This window comes from Saccopteryx bilineata, chromosome 2, assembly GCF_036850765.1.
Source record: "Saccopteryx bilineata isolate mSacBil1 chromosome 2, mSacBil1_pri_phased_curated, whole genome shotgun sequence".
NCBI lineage: Eukaryota > Metazoa > Chordata > Mammalia > Chiroptera > Emballonuridae > Saccopteryx > Saccopteryx bilineata.
Genome location: NC_089491.1, coordinates 59,089,818 through 59,111,178, shown reverse-complemented (window position 1 = coordinate 59,111,178; position 21,361 = coordinate 59,089,818). Strand labels below are relative to the sequence as shown.

The 21,361-nt window shown below is 42.9% G+C and overlaps 1 protein-coding gene and 1 pseudogene across 6 annotated transcripts in view; one reads left to right on the top strand and one right to left on the bottom strand.

The window, feature by feature from the left end:
* The window catches only part of TJP2 (tight junction protein 2), a 140,061-nt gene that overhangs the window by 41,604 nt on the left and 77,096 nt on the right, over positions 1–21,361 (top strand). Inside the window, exon 1 of one of the 6 annotated variants that reach the window (XM_066257130.1) lies at positions 18,852–19,004. The exons of the other annotated variants lie outside the window; for them this stretch is intronic. Within the exon in view, the coding sequence (XP_066113227.1) occupies positions 18,945–19,004 (60 nt within the window). The 5' untranslated portion in view covers positions 18,852–18,944. Of the gene's footprint in view, positions 1–18,851; positions 19,005–21,361 lie in introns of those variants that run through there. 6 annotated transcript variants of the gene reach the window in all.
* On the bottom strand, positions 11,722–18,634 carry LOC136323685 (Y-box-binding protein 1 pseudogene; annotated as a pseudogene).

The following is a 21,361-nucleotide window of genomic DNA, read 5'->3' as shown; positions in this document are numbered from 1 at the left end:
CCCAATTCATTTCCTAGGGCTGCAGTAAAAAACCACCTCAAACTGGACAGCTTAAACAATAGAAATTTATTGTCTCAGTTCTGGAGATTAGAAATGTGAGATCAAGCTGTTGGCAAGGGTCAATTCCATCTGAGAGGCACGAGGAAAGGATCTGGTCCAGCCCTCTGTCCTTGGCTTGTAAACTGCCATCTTCCCTCTGACTGTCTCACTGTGTCTAAATTTCCCCCTTATATTAAGATACTAATCATATTGGATTAGGGACCACCCTAAAGACATCACTTTAACTTGATTACCTCTTTAAAACCCATTTCCAAATAAGGTCACATTCTGAGGCAGTTAGGGGTTTGGACTTCAACATATAAATTGAGAGGTCGCATTATGATGCATAACATCGTTTTACAAATGAAGAAATGGAAGCTTAGAGAGTTTAGATAAGCTCCCCAAATCACATAGCTATTACACTGAACCATGTTAACTGGCCATTTTTACAGGTCAAAAACAGTCAAATAGTGGCAATATCATAGGTTAAACCCAGTAGCAAAACTGGGACTCGTTGAGACACAGGTCTGACTGACTTCCTAGTTGTGTTCTTTGACCCAGTGCTTTATTGACTCTTCTTTGAGTCCAGCATTTTCTTTGTTTCTGCCATGCTTCCTCATGGTTTACTGGGGAAAGCATGGTGTGGAGATCAGAGTACCAAGCCTCTAGCCTGTTATTTTCTGGTTTTTGAGTTTCAGAATAAGGTACTCATATATTACAGTTTTCTATCTTATCTGTGTAAGAACACCATGGGAAATAATGAAACATTTAAAATTCATGAAAGAAATGGGCTATATTTTTTGAGATGATGTGCTGTTTTATTATTTTTGCTAATAAAATGTTAAATACATGTAAATACACAGGTTATCTGAGTATAGGTGTTGTCCTATTCTTAATTTACTTCTCAAGCCTGCCTAAATATTCATAACCACTTTGTTAGCCTTACACTCGTATTATAAGTACATTTATTTGGAAAATTTTCAGCATTCAGGGATTTCAAGCAAATTAATTTCTATCCATAGGGATTTAGACAAGTGGTTTTGTCTGAACCCACACAATAATTCTATATTTTCCTCTTTCAGTATGTAAAAGAGCATTGTCTGTGAAGACTTTGTGATTTTTACCATTATAGCAGACTTTCATCATGAGAAATTGGTATACCATTTAAGTGGAAGAAAAAATAAAAATAGAATGGTTTTATTATTATTTCTAATGTTTTGTTATAGTCTAACATGTTTTCCAATGAAAATCAGAGCGCATTGCTTACTTATGAAATCAACAAGGCAAGTGTTGGCCAATGGGCCTATCTCTGGAAATCTGAGATGTCTGGACATTTTAAGTATAGCACACAGATGAGTAACACTCAGAAGCTGGCTTCTGAAACATAAATATAATTATCCTCTTGCATGTTGAAGACTATCTGGAACCTAAGCTTTAAAAGATGATGAGGGGATTGCAAACCCAGAGCTCTGTCTTTCTTACATTTTATTGCCACATTTCTTAAAAGAATTTTCCCTGCTTATTTTTCTTACCACAACCGGCCCTTATCACCAACGCTTTCTATTTTGTTTAATTTTTTAAAAATGTACTGATTTTAGAGAGAGGAAGGAAGAGAGTGTGAGAGAGACAGAAACATCATTCTGTCTCTGCATATGCCCTGACCAGAGATTGAACCGGCGTAACCGGCATATCGGGAGGACACTAACTAACCAACCAAATGACCTCACTAGGGCCTTCTCTTCCACCTATTCCAGCCACTCTAGGGTCTGGTAAGGAACCTGTGGGCAGGTATCGCACTGCTTCAGGAAATTTTCATGGTGTCCAGTTCTTCTGTGGCTGGGAGGCGCTAATTTGCAATCAGCAGTCACAGTGCTGAGCACCGGGGGTGGGGGTGGGTGGGGGGGATGGGGGCTGCCTGTGTTGGGCCCCTGGTGCTGTGGCTGTGTGGGAAAGCCAGAAGGCAGCTTATTTTTTGATTCCCATTTAACCTGATAAAATTGAGGTAGAGAATTGGCAACTAACTTCTGGCTGAGAGGGGTGTAATCATTGGAGCCCTGATTTTGGTACCATATTTCCCCATGTATAAGACGCACACTTTCCTGAAAAATTTGGGGTCTAAAAACTGGGTTTTTTTTTTTTTTTTTTTTCATTTTTTTTTTTGTTTTTTTTTATTTTTTTATAATTTTATTTTTTTAATGGGGTGACATCAATAAATCAGGATACATATATTCAAAGATAACAAGTCCAGGTTATCTTGTCGTTCAATTATGTTGCATACCCACCACCCAAAGTCAGATTGTCCTCTGTCACCTTCTATCTTGTTTTCTTTGTGCCCCTCCCACCCCCTATCCCTCTCCCATTCCCCCCTCCCCCCCATAACCACCACACTCTTATCAATGTCTCTTAGTTTCACTATTATGTCCCACCTACGTATGGAATAATACAGTTCCTGTTTTTTTCTGATTTACTTATTTCGCTTCGTATCATGTTATCAAGATCCCACCATTTTGCTGTAAATGTTCCGATGTCATCATTTCTTATGGCTGAGTAGTATTCCATAGTGTATATGTGCCACATCTTCTTTATCCAGTCATCTATTGATGGGCTTTTTGGTTGTTTCCATGTCCTGGCCACTGTGAACAATGCTGCAATAAACATGGGGCTGCATGTGTCTTTACGTATCAATGTAAAAACTGGGTTTTAATACAGTGGTTGTGGCATTTCAAATGCCATAGATGGAACTGAGCACAAGGCAATATATGAAAACAGTGATTCCTCATTAGATGCAGATGAGGACAAGCTAATGAATGGGAGTTATGACAGTGATGAGGAGTTGTATGAATTTTATGATGAATAAAACTTGAGTTCAATAACTTTATGTAATACTTTTTTTTTTTCAAATTCTGGGCCCCCAAATTAAGGTGCGTCTTATACGTGAGGAAATATGGTACTTTATCACATTTTCATCAATTGAATAGTTGGTGAGGGCAGTTTTCAGTTCAGCCAAATTTGTTTTAAAACATTTTTTAAAATTTATTGATTTATTTATAAATTTTATTTATTCATTTTTAGTGAGAGGAAAGAGAGAGAAAGCGAGAGAGGAAGGGGGGAGGAGCAGGAAGTATCAATTCCTATATGTGCCTTGACGAGGCAAGCCCAGGGTTTCAAACCAGAGACCTCAGTGTTCCAGGACCACACTTTATCCACTGCGCCACCACAGGTCAGGCTCGGCCAAATTTTTTATTTTTTTAGAGGTAATCCAGTTGTACAGTGAGATTAGACAAAACACTCTGGACAGGATCTCCTCACCTAATTATAATTATATTGATATTTGAAATAATTATTGATATTAAAAAAAATCAAAATACTCTTGTCCATGCTTATGGGGGGGAGGGAGTAGAGGGAGGAAGACAGGAGGTGAGGGGCATAAAGAAAACCAGATAGAAGGTGACAGAGGACAATTTGACTTTGGGTGATGGGTATGCAACATAATTGAACGACAAGATAATCTGGAGATGTTTTCTTTGAACATATGTACCCTGATTTATTAATGTCACTCTATTAAAATTAATAAAAATTTATATAAAAAAAGAAAGATGTCCAATCTATATTATAAATTAAAAATTCCAAGTTGTAAAAAATAAATTAAAATAATTATGTATGTAGGATTTTTTTTTTTTCTTCAGATGTTAAGTTTAGTTGTTAAAATAACTCTGGCGCCTGACCTGTGGTGGCGCAGTGGATAAAGCGTCGACCTGGAAATGCTGAGGTCGCCGGTTCGAAACCCTGGGCTTGCCTGGTCAAGGCACATATGGGAGTTGATGCTTCCAGCTCCTCCCCCTTCTCTCTCTCTGTCTCTCCTCTCTCTCTCTCTCTCTCTCTCTGTCTTTCCCTCTCCTCTCTAAAATGAATAAATAAAAAAAAAAAAGTTAAACAAAAAAAAAAGAAACTAATGAATGCATAAATACAGATTCATGTTTAAAATAACTCTAGCAACCTACTTGAAAGAGGCGTCCTAGTTTGTTAAAGTGAAATTTGTCTCTTCTGATGGCTTTAGCTCAGCAGAATACATATATAGTGAGAAAGAGCCCAAGATTTAAAACAAGAATCAAAATATTTTAGCACTTGGAGGGTGGTTCCAGCAGAGACAGAACTAGATCAAGAGAGAAGACAGGTGAAAAATAAAGTGTCCTTGGGAATAAGAGCTAGGATCGCTTCTGAAAAATAATAGAAAAACGCTTTGTTTATGTGATTTAGTGTACAGAATGTAAATCTCAGAGAGCTCTAGATCTCTTGGAAATAAATCTTGATTGATTTGTTTAAAAACTTAGATAATAACTTTAGAGGCAGCAGAAGCTAAAAGCCCCATGCCTTCCTGAAACTGAATGAAAGATTTCACTCTTGTGTTAATCTCAGTCCCACGTCCCAGGTTAGCAAGGCATTTAATGTATGTTCTGTCAACCTGATTTTATTCATCATGGCTCGCCACCCTGCTAGCTTCTCCTCAGTGCTTTGGGAGTTGTGGAAATTAGCGTGATGCAATCTTGACCTTCAAGAACACTGCCAGACAAGCTTGACCAGACATTATGGGACACAGAGGCTCAGAAATCAAAATCAGCTGTCCCACTCACACCATTTATTCAATTTATTCAACTTGAAAACGCATAGCAAGGCCCTGGCTGGTTGGCTCAGTGGTAGAGTGTCAACCTGGCATGTGGAAGTCCTGGGTTTGATTCCTAGTCAGGGCACATAGAAGTGACCACCTACTTGCTTCTCCTCCTTCCCCCATCTCCCTTCTCCCCCACTCTCTTTTCTGTCCCACAGCCATGGCTCGATTGATTTGAGCGTTTTGGCCCTGGGTGTTGAGAAAGGCTCTGTAGAGCCTCAGCCTCATGTGCTAGAACTAGCTCAGTTGTGAGCATGGCCCAAGATGGGCAGAGCATCAGCCCCAGATAGGGGTTGCTGGGTGGATCCCAGTCAGGGCACATGGGGGAGTCTGTCTCTCTATCTCCCTTCCTCTCACTTAAACAAACAAACAAATAAACACACACACACACACACACACAGAGTAAGAAACTAGGGGAAAGGGATTACAACATGTGAACAGAGTTAGGTTGGGATACAAATAGGGACCCTGTGCTTGAAACATTCACATGTCCTTTCTCTCTGCACTGTCTGCTCTCCCTTTTGATGCTGTGGTCACAAAGACCAGCCTTGAGGTTGAACTCTGCAAATAGAAGGTATCTGAAGCCAACATATGCTTGCTCTATTGGAGGAATGCAGGGCAAGAATGCTGGGCCAATCGCAGTAGCTCACAGTGATCTGTGTTTTGTTTTTGTTTTTGTTTCTGACAGAGAATCAGAGAAAGGGACGTATAGGGACAGACGGAGAGGAAGGGAGAGAGATGAGAAGCATCAATACTGTGTAGCGGCTTCTTAGTTGTTCATTGCTTGCTTTCTCAGGATCTTTTTTTATCCATGTTTCGGCACAGGGTATATGCAGGGTATAGAATTGTACATATTGGGTGTCACTAGTGGGTGACCAATTTAGGGATGACATAGCTGGCAATCTGAAGGTAACATGAGCTGAGCTTTATATATTCCTATTTTATTAAATATGAAATATTTACTATTAACAATAAAAATTGCAAGTTATTAACATTTTATATTATGATAATATATCTAAAATATAATTATAAACAAGATGCTTATTACATTTGTTAATATATTTTATTTAATATGATTACTATTTAAAATTAACTTTGTTTTTCCATCCCCTTCTGTTAATAAGTAACACTATCATTTGATTCATTCTTTTCATCTATATTTAACACACATATGCTCCAGTTATTCTGTTTAACATATTTTACAGTTACTAACTTACTATCTACACTAGGTACATCTTATGAATTCTGCTGAGTCTCACAAGCTGCTGGCTTCCTTATTATCACTGCAAAATAAATAAGGAGTTTCATCCATCTAATTTTTTTATTCCTCTATACCAATTTTAAAGAGAACTTTAAATATAATTTATTTAGCAGATTGAAGTATAGTACTCTATTCATACAAATGGAATATTATGCAGATAAAAATGATGATAAAGCTCTATATTGCCATGCAAAAATAGTCAAGCAATATACTTTTGTAGAATAACAGGTAGCAGAAGAGCTTGTCTGGTACAGCCCAGGTGTATGATGTTGCATACTTTATCTATATAAAGTTCAGAGAGGTACCTGGAAGAATGCTCCTCCAGTTACTAACAGTAGTTTGCTCTGGATAGTGACATTTTAATTGTATTTTGCTACAGTTTTATGATCTAATATATGGTTTGGGTAAATAAACAAATATCATTTATATAAAAATGATTGAAATCCAAATTATGTCTGTATACAAATGTATCTATAAATAAACATAACAAAAAGAATCACATGGCTAAATCTTTCCTTTAGTAAACCAAAGAGAACATTTTGCAAAGAGAGAAGTATTTTCTGACCTTCAAAAGATTTTACCTTTCTTTAAAATGGTAGTCTTCCTGTGTTCTGTCAGAGAATCATAACACTGACCCTTTAGCAGAATTTTCCAAACCTTCCTCGTGATGAGACTCACCTGCAGGTGAATGGTAAAAATATCCAATTCCCTAGGCCCCTTTCAGACCCACTGAATCCAGTCTCAGGGGACAGGTCTTGGACGATCAGGTAATTCTTGTCATCAGCAGAATTTAGGACTCTCTCCTATAGAAGCAGAAAGGTTCCCAGCCACATTTTCCATTTTTCATTGAATGCCTCCTGGAAGTGCCCCGTTCAGGCCCGGCTTCCTTTGTTTTAAGAGGCTGCACTAATTTGCATGGCTGCCCTGGAGAAGGATCTGTTTGCAGCATTTTTCTAAGGCTCCTTTCAGGTCTAAGACTTCTTTGAATATCTAAGAGACTCTTCAACAACTTCAGTCTGTGTCTGTCAGGGATACTGAGCTCTTAGGGTTAGAGGACTTTAGTGATAATTTTTTTTAAAGCAATTCATGTGTCACGAGAGGCCGCTGTGGTTTCCCTGGAGGACTGTGTGCCTCACGCAGACAGTCCCTTGGGCCCCTCTCACCTTAGATTCCCTCCTACGTCTGTGAGATGAGGGCCTTCTTACTTAGTCAAATGTCAACTTACTGATAGGTCTTTTAAAAGTACCTATTTAGGGAGAGGGAGCTCTGAAATCCAGTTAGACACCAGATTCACATTTAACTGGAAGGTTCTAATTTACTAGCTCATGGGCTGGAGTCAAATGACATTCGTAGCATTTGCCTTTTTAATATGGCCCAGGAAGAGTTTCACAGACGTGACGCCCCAACATTGTTCAGTTGCTGTATCAGCAAAAACCCCCTTGAGTTCTGTTAAAAGGAGCCAAGGGGAAACAACAATAATAACAAAGGCCACCTCTCCCCTACTCCATGCACTTGTCTCCCTGCTGTGGAAGCAGTGAACACAGGGGCCAGAGAGCGCGGTGGGAAGGGGCTTTGGATCCGACAGACCTGCATTTGGATCTCACCCACCATCTGCACGGTGCTGACCTCTTGCTTTACCTCTCGGAAGCGCAATTTCCTCATCTCTAAAGAGGGGCAGTAATAGCAAATATGCCAGCGCTGTGAAGATTTACATTAAAAGAGCTAAAAGAGTATTTGACAGCTTTTGGCACATAATAGTCATTTAATTGATCATTGTTTATCAATATATATTTTTTCTTAATGGAGGGTTAAGAAGTGGCATCTGTTCCTTAAAGAGTATGGCTTCCAGATAGTCTTCAATGTAAACATAGTAAAATAGTAAAAGCTGCGGACACATGGAGCACAGGGCCTGGGAGGACCCGGGGCAGCCTGCCCGGAGGGGAGGACTCAGCACAGTGAGAGCTCTCTCCCTAGCAGCGTCTGTCTAGACCAGACTGTGCTTCAAAAGGTGCTTCTAGGCTCTCCAAGCTTGGAGTTGAATTACGCTCTGCCTCAGCCCTGGTCAACCAAGCTGACCTTGACCTCTGCCTGCCATTCTGCGCACTCCCAGACCAGCCTCACAAGTCCCCTCGGAGTCTGCACCTGGGCAGCCTGGCACTGTGAGGCCAGCCCAGACAACAGCCACCTCCTTCCAGCCAGAACTCCGCACACCATGAGTCCAGGCTTTCCGCAGACTCATAACCCATGCATCCTACAGCTGACTCCGAATTGCACAGCTAATTTTTTGGTCACCTTTGTGGCCAGCTAAACCCATCATATGTCCAGCAACACCCTGGGGAGGATGCTGGTGTTTGGGATTTGTTTCATCAGTAGGTTGAGCGGAAGGCACCATCCACTGAGAACTGAGAACTTTCTCTTCCTGTAAGTCTCCCTGCTTTGTTTTGAGCACTTTGGCACATACTCTAACATCTTTTCACTGTAGTGATAATAACAGCCAGACCAATGTATTAATGTATTAGCAATAATAATAACAATAATAAAGCTAAAAAGGGAGAGATGTGGATAATAGGCTCGTTGGCTTGTTTGGGACATTTTCCCTTTCTCTAGTTCCCTGGAGGCTTCTCTTATCATAGGAGACCGCCTACTGCCCCCATCTTCTCTTACTTTTTTTTTTTTTTTCAAAAAATTTTAAAATATTTTATTTATTGATTTTTAGAGAGAGGGGAGAGAGAGAGAAGGGGGAGGAGCAGGAAGCATCAACTCCCATATGTGCCTTGACCAGGCAAGCCCAAGGTTTCAAACCGGCAACCTCAGTGTTCCAGGTTGACGCTTTATCCCATTGCGCCACCATAGGTCAGGCCTTCTCTTACTTTTGCACTGTGCTCTCAAATGTTTGTTTCACAGTAAGCGAAACACTCAAGCTGGATTCCACTTCTTTGCTTTAACTTAAACTTGGCTCTCTCCTCAGGGCATTGCTTTCTGGTGGCCACCTCAAGGGGGGCTTCCTATTTGAGATAGAAAGGGAAATCTAAGCAGGAGCTGGCTCTGTGGTCCAGGTTGAAAAGCTGGAACAAAGGCTCTGGGGCAGGAATAAGCTTGGCTGGGTCTCAAGAGCAACAGCCACAAAGAAAGGCCAGTGTGGCACCAGGAGCTACGTTTGGGAGAGTGGAGGATGAGTTGAAGATGGAGGAGGAAGCAAGGTCAACTCATTCAGGATTTAAAGGTAGACTTAGCACAGGCTGCTGTAACAGAATCCCACAGCCTGGGTGGCTTAAACAACAGACATTTCTTTCTCACAGTTTTGGAAGCTGTCAAGTCTAAGATCAAGGTGTAGGTTCTTAGTGAGGGCTCTGTTCCTGGCTTGTAGAGGGCTCCTTCTTGCTGTGTTCTCACACGGCCTTTTTCAGGTGCATACAGGTGGAGTTAAACTTTGAAAGTGAGCATGAGTAGTATTAAATAACTAAAAGTGAAGGCAGGAGGGGCAGAGCTGCAGTTTTGATGTCTCTCCCCTTGATGTTATTTTATAGGGGCGAGAGGTGGCTGCTTATGGAAGGAGTCCTTTAAGTGAATATGCCCAGTTACTGATACGGTTGTTTGGACTGAGAAAGGTGAGAGAGGTCGGGAGAGAAGGGGTGGCTACTGGGAAGGTGAGGAAGTGCCAGGCATTTTCTCTTGAAAAGTGACCCTCCCTTGGGTAGGGTTTTGGCTGCTGCCTTAGCACTTTAGTAATGCCAGTACTTAAGCAGCTCTTGTCCTTGTCCTTATTGTTTATGTGTTTTTGTCTTTATCACACTATGAGCATCCCCCTCCCCATTATATATTGCCTTTGTGTTCTCTATATCCACCCCAGGGTACACGGTACACATTCAAGGATGCTTGCTGAAGGAGAATGTCTTTAGGACTCCAGTCTGCTCTTCAGTGTACAAGGCCAACTAAATGGCTCAGTTAACTTGTAAGCTTTTCTTTTCTTTTTTATTTAAGTGAGAGGAGGGGAGATAGACTCCCGCATGCACCCCTCCTGGGATCCATCCAGCGACTCCTGTCTGGGGCCAACACTCTGCCCATCTGGGGCTGACACTCTTCCCATCTGGGGCTCATGCTTGCAACTGAGCTATTTTTTGAATCTGAGGTGAAGGCTCCACAAAGCCATCCTTAGTGCCCAGGGCCGACATGCTTGAATCAATTGAGCCATGGCTGTGGGAAGGGAAGAGAGAGAGAGGGGGAAGGGGGACAGTTTGATGCCCTGACTGGGAATCAAACCCAGGACTTCCACACACCAGGTTGACGCTCTACCACTGAGCCAGGGCCAACCTGTAAACTTTTCAATATCAGACCCCTTTGCTCTCATATGTATATATGTATATGTGTGTGTCTCCCCAAATCTTAGCATTCTTGAGGAAATCTGATTATCCACAGGTGGCGCAGTGGATAAAGCGTCAACCTGGAATGCTGAGGTTCCCGGTTCAAAACCCTGGGCTTGCCTGGTCAAGGCACATATGGGAGTTGATGCTTCCTGCCCCTCCCCCCTTTCTCTCTCCTCTTTTTCTTTCCTCTTTAAAAATGAATAAATTAAAAAATAAAATAAAAAAATGTTAATTTTGTCACTTATATTTGAGGTCTTCTGACCAAATTGTTTCAGAGACCTTATCCATTGTAATACATGCCGAAAGTGTTGAACAATTGTCCATTGCACAAACAATAGCTAAAATTTAAAAAGAGAATGCACACAGTCCTATTTTATTTTTGTCAAATTATGTTTCTACATAATTTGGAATTGAAATTTCTTTCCAGTTCTTTTATGTAGTTTTTATTGTTGTCAGCATAGGATAGATTTGTGTTCTTTTTCATTGATTATAATATCATTCTCTTTGTTGCTATGTAGACTTCCTTATTAGGATTTATTTTTATAATTACTTAAGACTTTTATTAACAGATGCTTACAGGTTGTTGATTTTTTTGAAAAATCATGTTGTAAACTTTTATTAAAAATTAAAAATGATGCCTCATTATGAGGTGGAGCAGTGTATAGAGTGTCGGCATGGGATTCTGAGGAACCAGGTTTGAAACCCCAAGGTTGCCGGCTTGACCACAGGCTCATCTGGTTTGAGCACAGGCTCACCAGCTTGAGTGCAGGGTTGCCAGCTTGAGTGTGGGATCATAGACATGATCATATGTATGGTCACTGGCTTGAGTGTGGGATCATCGACATGATCCCATGGTCACTGGCTTGAGCCCAAAGGTCTCTGGTTTGAAGCCCAAGGTTGCTGGCTTGAGCCCAAGGTCACTGTCTTGAGCAAGGGGTCACTGGCTCAGCTAAAGCCCCCTGGTCAAGGCATATATGAGAAAGCAATCAATGAACAACTAAGGTGGCATAATGAAGAATAGATGATTCTCATCTCTCTCCCTTCCTGTCTGTCTGTCCCTGTCTGCCCCCCCAACTTTCGCTAAAAAAAAGAAAATTAAATTAAAAATGAGGTTCAATTTAGAAATCTTTAAAGGTGTATTGAGAAAAAACAGGCTTTAAAAGAAAACCACACATTTGTCATTACCAAAGACATCTTTAGGTAAAAATAATAAAAACCCCATGCTGCATAGATAATGAAGATAGTTCTAGTTATCTGGCCAACAGGCAAAAAGCAAGCACTGAAGGTCTTCAGCTCCAACCTTTTGTTCATTTCGTATCGCTGGAATTTTGTATTCATTTCTTCTTGTTGGGTGACTAAACCGGATGATGGCAGAGATGGTAAGCTGGCATTTACTCTGCCCCGCCCTGCTCAGCCTCAGCAGCAAATTCTCAGCTGGTGAATCGGCTGCTTTTGTCTCTTTGCCATCTTGTGGTTTAGGGTTTTCTGGGCGTCTGCGTTGGCAGCAGTACCGGTGTTGAGGTGGCTGCTGACCTTGGGTCTCATCCTGATTTTCCTTATGTTTCTCACTGCCGTCCCGTCTAGGCTGTCTCTGGCGAGGAGGGCCCCTGCGCAGCTGTGGTCTGCAGCCCCTGATACATATTTGCCTCACTGGTCTGCCGTGTTTTCCTGCACCATGGTTGTCAGCACCCTCCATCACTTCTCCCTGCACAGGAGGGTTGGAATACTGTGGTCAACACCCATAGGGTCTCCACATGTGGGAAGGTGGGAACTGCGGCTGTGGTAGGCTGGCACTGTGGGGACTGGCCTTGGGAGCACTCTCCCATCCCTCATTCTTTTCCCCACTCTCACTATTCTAGTAATTCTTCTGGTAATTGCATGGAGGACCCCTGCCGTGGGGATAGCGTCTGTAATAGTTACGTTTGCTGCATATTTACTGCCTGGCACTGGCCTGTACCATTTGCTGTCTCTACACCCTAGTGTATAAATGTATCTTCCCTGCTGTCATTCCTGTGGATGAATCCATATCCACTTTTTACACTGAATCATTTTACTGTTAGGCTAACCATTGCTATGATGTCCCTGTCCTGATGGTAGGCACCGCTGATGCGAGGCGGCCTGGACACTGAGGGTGTGGACAGCAGGCAGCTGCTGGGCCATGGCCTGCTGCGTCCCCAACTTGCTGCTCACGGTTGCAGTAATGGTGACTGGGGCTGGTTGCAGCAGCTGGGGCTCCTCTCTGGTGAGACGGTAGCTAGGCTTGCCTCAGAGGTGGGGCTGCTCAGAGCTCTCTGGGGTCCCCTCTCTGCTCCCGACTGGACTAGCCCTTATTAGAATTTTAAATGATGGCTTGCTATGCCAATTCAGTTGATTTGCTGTCATTTTGTAGCCCTCCATCATTGGACACTAATGGTTTTCATCTTCTGTTTTTATGAACAGGCATAAAATGAAGTGCTGCCTCACTTCTCAGTCACCTTGTCATCTAACCTCCCTCCACTACCCTCTTTCCATTGAAACAGCTCTGGCCACGATGAGCAGTGGTCCTCTTCTTGGTTAGCATCTTCTGTTTTTATCTTAACTGATGCAGAGTTGCATGTTGTTGGCTATTCCTTCTACCCTGAAATTCATTCTTCCCCTGGCTTTTCAGACACTCAGATCCAGTGGGGTTTCCCCCTCTTTATGACAATTTCTGTGGTCTTTGCTGTTCTGAGGATTTGACCTTGCCCCATAGATGCTGGCATTCCAGGGATAGGTCCTGTCCTTAATCCTCTCTGGCTTCCATCCATAGCAGGCATACCTTGTTTTATTGCTCTTCACATTCTTGTGCTTCACACCTGTTTTTTTTTTTTTTTTTTTTTTTTTTTTTTTACAGAGACAGAGAGAGAGAGTCAGAGAGAGGGATAGACAGGGACAGACAGACAAGAATGGAGAGATGAGAAGCATCAATCATTAGTTTTTCGTTGCGCATTGCAACACCTTAGCTGTTCATTGATTGCTTTCTCATATATGCCTTGACCGCGGGCCTTCAGCAGACCGAGTAATCCCTTGCTCGAGCCAGCGACCTTGGGTCCAAGCTGGTGAGCTTTTGCTCAACCAGATAAGCTTGCGCTCAAGCTGGCGACCTCGGGGCCTCGAACCTAGGTCTTCTGCATCCCAGTCTGATGCTCTATCCAGTGCGCCACCGCCCGATCAGGCTGTTGTTGTTGTTTTTTAATTGAAGGTAAGATCCTCCACCATCAAAATGTTATGATTACCTTTATTGCTGTACTCACTTTATTGTTATGGTCTGGAACCGAATCTATAATATCTCTAAGGTATGCCTGTGGTTTCATTCCCTTCCATGACTTCATCTCTCTTTCTTTCTTCTTTCTTTCTTTCTTTCTTTCTTTCTTTCTTTCTTTCTTTCTTTCTTTCTTTCTTTCTTTCGTTTTTAATGGTTTTGAATGTATTGGGTTGACATTGGTCAATAAAATCATATAGGTTTCAAGTGTACAATTCCATAACACAGCACCTGTACACTGCATCATGCATTCACTGCCCAAGGTCAAGTCTTCCTCTGTCACCATTTACCCTCCCTTTACTCTCTTCCACCTGTACCCCAGCCCCTGCAATCACCATACTGATGTCTGTGCACAGTCTTTTGCTCCATCCCTTTACCTTTTTCACCCAGTCCCCCAACAGCTATCCCCTCTGACAGCTGTCAGCCTGCTTTCTATATCTATGAGTGTTCCTATTTTGTTTATTTTGTTTATTAGATTCCACATATAAGTGAAATCATATGGTATTTGTTTTTCTCTGACTGGCTTATTTCACTTAGCATAATGCTCTCCACATCTATTTCCTTCTTTTTTACAGCTGAATAGTATTCCATTGTGTGAATGTACCACAGCTTTACCATACACTCATCTGCTGATGGGCACTCAGGCTGCTTCCAAATCTTGGCTATTGTAAATAATGCTGCAGGGAACACAGAGATGTATATATTCTTTTAAATTAGGTGTTTTTTTTGTTTGTTTCTTCAGATAGATTCCCAGAAGTGGAATTGTCAGAGATCATATGCAGTTCCGTTTTTAACTTTTTGAGGAGATCTCCATACTGCTTTCCACAGTGGCTGCACTGATCTGCGTTCTTACCAACAGTGTATGAGAGTTCCCTTTTTTTCACACCCTCGCCAATACTTGTTGTGTGTTGATTTATTGATAATAGTCATTCTGACAGGTGTGAGGTGAAATCTCACTGTGGTTTTAATTTGCTTTTCTTTTATGATTAGTGATATTGAGCATCGTTTCATATGTCTATTGTCCATATGTATGCCCTCTTTGGAGAAGAGTCTACTTAGATCCTCTGCCCATTTTTTTAATTGGATTGTTTGTTTTTTTGGTGTTGAGTTGTATGAGTTCTATATATATTTTGGATATTAATCCTTTAGATGATGTATCATTGGAGAGTATCTTCTATTCAGTGGGATTTTTCATTTTGTTGGTTTTCTTTGCTGTGCAAAACCTTTTTAGTTTGATGTAGTCCCAGTGTTTATTTTTTCTTTTGTTTTCCTTGCCTGAAGAGATATAGCAGAAAAAAATATTGCTACGAGAAATGTCCAAGATTATACTGCCTATGTTTTCTACTAATATTTTTATGGTTTTGAGTTTAACATTTCAGTCTTTAATCCATTTTGAGTTTATTCTTATGTGTGCTGCAAGAGAGTGGTCTAGTTTCATTCTTTTACATGTATCTGTCCAATTTTCCCAACACTATTTATTAAATAGACTGTTTTTACCCCACTGTATGTTCTTGTTTCCTTTGTCTAATATTAATTGACCATAAAGATGTGGATTTATTTCTGGATGTCTATTCTGTTCTATTGATCTATATGTGCTGTTTTGATTACTATGGCCTTGTCGTATAATTTGACATTAAGTAGCGTGATTCCTCCAGCTCTGTTCTTCTTTCTCAAGTTTGCTGGGGCTATTTGGAGTCTTCTGTAATTTCATGTAAATTTTTGGATTATTTGTTCTAGTATAGTGAGACTTCAGCTTTCTTGATCTATTGATGATTCCCAAATCTCTTCCTCCATCCCAAATCTCTCTATCCCAAAACTCATCAATGCCTAGCACTTCATAGACACTTGAACATCTTCGCCTGGAGGACTCATAAATCTGGAAATTCAATCAGTCCTTAATTAAATTCTCCATTCTTCCTCAATCCCCTCCCAACACCTGCTACCACTCCTGTGTTCTCTATTTTAGTAAAAAGGCACTGTCGTCTGCCTAGTTAAGCCAGAAACCTGAGAGTAACCTTAGACTCACTTCTCTCTTCCTTATCTCCTTTCTGATCAGGCAGTCATCCAGTCTGCTGATTACACTTCCTTAATTTCTCCTGAATTGGCTCCCTTTTATCTATTACTGTCTACCTTCATAGCCGTGTCATCTCTCACCTGCATTCCTAGAAATGTGAATTATTTTCTTTTTGCTGGTCCTGTCATTCTTACTGACACGCTTTCCACAACCCCCATGTGAGAAATCTATCTTCTAAGAAGCTGACAGTGATCTTTTATAAAATGCCAGTCTAATCTCACTTCTCTGTGCTCACAGTAGAACACAGCCCCTGTACGCTTGGGCAGCCTCACCTTTTGGCATCTCAAGAGCAAGCCCATGGTCTCTTCATTACTTGTTTCTCCACTTGTTATTTATTCCCTTTACTTGGAAAGCTTTCCTCCTTTTTTTTTTTTTTTTTTCATTTTTCTGAAGCTGGAAACAGGGAGAGACAGTCTGACAGACTCCCGCATGCGCCCTACCGGGATCCACCCGGCACGCCCACCAGGGGCAACGCTCTGCCCACCAGGGGGCGATGCTCTGCCCATCCTGGGCGTCGCCATGTTGCGACCAGAGCCACTCTAGCGCCTGAGGCAGAGGCCACAGAGCCATCCCCAGCGCCCGGGCCATTTTTGCTCCAATGGAGCCTTGGCTGCGGGAGGGGAAGAGAGAGACAGAGAGGAAAGCGCGGCGGAGGGGTGGAGAAGCAAATGGGCGCCTCTCCTGTGTGCCCTGGCCGGGAATCGAACCCGGGTCCTCCGCACGCTAGGCCAACGCTCTACCGCTGAGCCAACCGGCCAGGGCGCTTTCCTCCTTTTTATCTCACAAACTCATTCCTACCCATCCTTTACAGTAAGTATGTAAGTAACCCCATCTCTGGAAAGCCTTCTTCCTCTAAACCCCATCCCCTTAGTCTGGGTAAGAAATCTCTTCTGAAAGCCCTCAGACCACCCTGAGCCTGCCAGGGATCTCAGCACAGACACAGTTCTTCCTGCCCTCCCTCCCAGCACAGACACAGCTCCTTCCTTCCTTCCTTCCCTCTCTCCCTCCCTCCTTCCCTCCTTCCTTCGTTCCTCCTTCCTCCCTTCCTCCCTCCCTCCTTCCCTCCCTCTTTCCTTTCCTTTAATTCCTTCCTTCCTCCCTCCCTCCCTTTCTTTCTTATTGTTTACTGATTGTCTACTGCAATCTACTGAGCTCCCATAAGTGAGAGCCGAATTCTTTCCTCAGGAGTTTCTGCTTTGACAAGAAGGTGTTCAGTAATTTCTTGTTGGATAGAAGTTCTTTGGAGAAACAAATTCTAGGACTGGGGTTCAAATGTGCAGCTCCACATGTGAAAAATACGGATTATAAATCGCTTCTTTGAAGAACTGTATTGATTTATACTGTCATTATTATCAATGCTACTGTATCAGTTGAACCATGTGTTTTCAACAGCAATCTGAATCAGAACTATTTTTTGGTGCCAGAATATTGGTATTTCTACTATATGAGTATTCCATCATTTGAAGCAATGTAGTCCATTAGGACTTTCTGCGATGATAGGAATATTCTGTATCGACACTGTCCAATATGTTGACCATTAGCTGCCTGTGATACTGACTGAGCACTGGAAATGTGACTAGTGTGATTAAGAAACTGAATTTTTCATTTTCTTTAATTTTAGTTAACATAAATTTTAATATATTAATTATTCACATATGGCAAGTGATTATCATGTTGCTTAGCATAGCTCTAGAGAGAGAAAAAGGAATAATTGGGCAGATATAATTGCTACATTCAGGATGCCTTTCTTTTTAAATACTGGTGGTATAAGCTTATCACTAAGGTGTGACCAGTTCACCAATGCTGTCATTGTTATTATGAGTCAGCACCACCTAATTTGGGAAACATTTTTTAAATGATGCTGACATCAGGAGAGTACACCTTACATCAGGAATACAACATAACCTTCTGAGTCTGGAGACCAGAAGACAACTGGGAAATGTTTCTTCAGTGCTTTTTATTCACAGGCATGCACTTAACTGCTCCGAAGGAGGCCAGGGGCCTGACACTTTCAGAGAGGCATCTGTTGGACTTGTTTTTCCATGTCAACTGCCAAACTTGTTTTGATTAGGCAGAAAGTGAAGCAACTTTTCGGGGAGAGAGCCCAACATCTGTATCCTATCAGACCTTTTACCTTCTACTTGTGAACCTGGGCCGAGTTTTGCTTTTCAATTTATAAACTCGTGGGATGCACTTTTTTTGCTTAAAACGTGGGTTTCCTGGATTTCAAATCCAAAGTTATAGTTTTAATCAGCGTACCTGTTTGATCTCCAAAAAATTTGCTCGCCCTTAAAGTAAGGAAGCTTTTATTTATTTTGCACAGTTCTTTGTACGTAGAGTTCTCTAATATAAATAAATATACTGAATTGAAATAGATGAATCGTGCCATTAAGTATTTGTGACCTACTGGTAGCTTTTAAGAGTTGATGATGGGAGGGAAGTTTCAGTCTCTTTATTGGAATTGTTGGAACTGTGTCAAAGAGATAACCTGGAGTATATTTCCTCAAAAGTAATGTTTTATTACTTGACACCAACATTTTATACCCTTGGAATTCGGGTAATCAGTTGTTGAGCCAAGAAATGTGGGGCATAATGAATGCCGCGTATGTGCTGGCTGGCGGGGCTGGCCTCTAAGCTGGACAGAAAACTAGAGTTTACTGAGTTCCTCGTTTCGAATGAGAACTGAAGAGGATCCGCAAACCTCTCCAAATAATGTTCCTACAGGATGCACACGCAACCCCAAGCACCCGCAGACTAGCAGGCCACCCCCAGGTCACCGCGCTCTCACAACTTGCTGCGCTTCCCGGGGCGCGCGCGCTCTGGAAGCCGGACCTGCTGGATCCAGCGCGCGCCATGGAGCGAACCATCGGGCCAGCCGGGGGAGAGTGCTGGTGCGACCGTGGGAGCGGCGGGACGCTAGGGCCACGGGGTCCCCTTCCGCCGCTGCCATCGCTCGCCCCTAGCCGGGAGTCGCGCGTGACGCGGCCTGCTGCGGCCTGCCGCTGGGACTCCGGGGGCGCGGCGCCGGTGAGCTTTCCCTCCAGCCGTGCGGGAGTGGTAGCGGCCCATTTGAGAGTTTCCCGGGCCCCGCGGCCAGCACGAAAGCGCTGCGCTCAAGCTGGGGGCGGACCTACGCCGCCGCGGGAGGAGGGACAAAGGGGTGGGTCCCCGCGGGCCGGCACCCTAGCAGCAAGTCCCGGGACTGACCCGCAGTGCGAAGAAGCAGGAGGAGAGGGGCCCACGCGGAACCCGCGCCCGAGATGCTGGTGCGAGGAGATCGCGGGTTTCTACCCCGGCGGGAGCTGTCAAGTTGGCACCATGTAAGTGCCCTCTTGCGTTCATTGGTTGGGAGAGTGGTCGCCAAGTGTGAGCCTGGGAGCGCATGGTGGGCTTCCCTGATGTGCTGTAGGTAGCTGGGACTCTCCTACCCGGAGGAGGGGCTGAGGGTAGGGGGTAGGCTGGCGGCCTCCAAGACTCCTGGATTCTTTTCCCCCCCTTTTTTCTCCCTTTCAGTCACTTGGGTTTCAGATTAAGTCACGAATAGAGAAGTAGGGGAAACTGTCTCGGTCTCTGTCCTGGATCCCTGCTCCCTTGGAGGCATCTCTTGAGCCTGTCATATCACCTGCTGTGTGTGCCTTTGTGTTTTCCTTATCTGTTTCAAACCATACTCTAGTTGATCAAAGTTGCAGGCATATGTGCTTGAGACAAACTGACAACTCTTTAGAAACTAGGATCTTCATTTTCCCTTTAATCAGCGGCCTCTGCAATATAAGTAAACGTTTTCAGTGGGGAATGGAGATGGAGTTTTAGAAGAAACCGCAAAAAAGGGAGTGATGAATGCTTTCTACTCTGGCATTATCTTACCTGTCATTAGTTCCTTTTCTGTCTTCATTTGTCAGGTTTCCACTCTTAAACAGTAGTTTATTTTAAGTTATAAATAATCAGAGTTTTGACTACAGGGTTTGAACATTCTCGAGGTGTGGACAAACTTGAGAGTGAATACTCCAGAGCTTAGTAATGGAATACAGCCTCCCACCTCTATTTTAGCTTCAGTTCTAAGGCGGCGCTGCTTCCCTGGCAGCTGTCTGCCCTGAGTAATGGCTGTGGTTTCCCTGCAGTTCCCAGCAGAGACTCTTCCCTTCATAGAAACTGCCCTGCCATTATGCACTCCCTGCCCCTCCGCCCTGGGAATCCTAGCAGAGGGGAGAGAGGCCCTGTTCTTCAGGTCTGTGCTGGGTGCATTGACAGTCACTTTAGTAGAACAGGTCCGTCTTTGTCAGGATCACTCCTGGGAGAGACTGTTGGTGAGTAACATCTACACACACACCTGGGAAGGAAATGTTTTAAGTTAGAAGTTATAGGAGTGATTGCATTTGTAGCAAAGTGCCATTCAATATCCAACCTAAGAGAATGAAATTGGATTATTTAGTACATTTTGATGAACAACTTTAATTCAGTGTGGGGGACACAAAAGTCACTTGGGTTTCAGATGAGAGGGTGGCACAGTCTTATTGGGAGAAACATGCAAATAATGAAGTCTGATGAGTTCTAGTTAAAAATATGGCCAATATGCTGTGGCGTTCCCTCTTTGGAAAGTTGAGGGATGGGTGCTTTACTAAGGCAGCAGTGACTTTTGAAGTGTTTGAGTTTTTTCAAAGCAGCTGCCAGAAATTGATGAAGGGGAATTTTCTTCCCTGAAATACTGCCTGCAACATTTTTTTCAGGACCTGACAGCTGATAAGTTAATGAGCACCTACTGTGCTCATCACCATGAGGAGTTACTGGCTCAGGTTTATTGGCTGAGTCGCACTCAACTTTTGCCTTGAGGAGTCTGCTAGACCTGAAAATTGAGGCCTGTGTTTTAGACTCTGCCACTTGCTCTGTTGGGATAGCTATGACTGAGAGAGAGAGAGAGAGAGAGAGAGGTACAGGTGTCCTGTGCGTGCTCCTTTGCAGGGATTCTTGCTGGGAAGGGAGGGTGGCATTTGAATAGATATCTTACAGTGTAAACCAGTAAAATAAATGGGACTAATAATGCATCTACCTCACAGGGCTGAGTGAGGACTGAATGGAATAATGTAGTGGGTGCTAAGCAAATGGTATCTAGTAATACGAACCAAAAAGAGTGTTGAAACTCTGTAAGTGTTAGGTCCTGGGCTGATAAGGTATGTGGGGTCCTGAAGCATAGATGGGAGGTGCCAGGTAGGCAGGTCTCCAGGGAAGGAGAAAGAGTTGCTCACAGTTTCTTGAAAGGCTTTGAATGCCAGGGAGAGAATTTTAAGGAAGAAAAAAAAAGTCAGAAATCCCTGTTGTGTTAAATGACTTGACTTTTTCTACACAGAAGTGAACCAGTTTTCCAGTAAGCACTCGACCCCACCCCCTACATAGCGACTATTACTATTTTTGAGGCACTCATATGCTTAAGACCAACGAATTTTTCATCACCCCCTGGGGAATTCCATTTGCTAGGACTTCTGCCTACATTTGTTTAACTTTTGATCTAGTTTTTTGTACATTGACAAAAGGTCGCAGGCTAGCCATTTATCTTCGGTAGAAGTGCCTGGGAATGCAAAGGAGATGATAAAATTCCTACGGTGACTTTTGAGTTTGCAAGGTTTTCTTTTCAGGAGACAGATACATTCTTGAAACTAGGCCCTGGCTACTTCAGTCCTGTGCA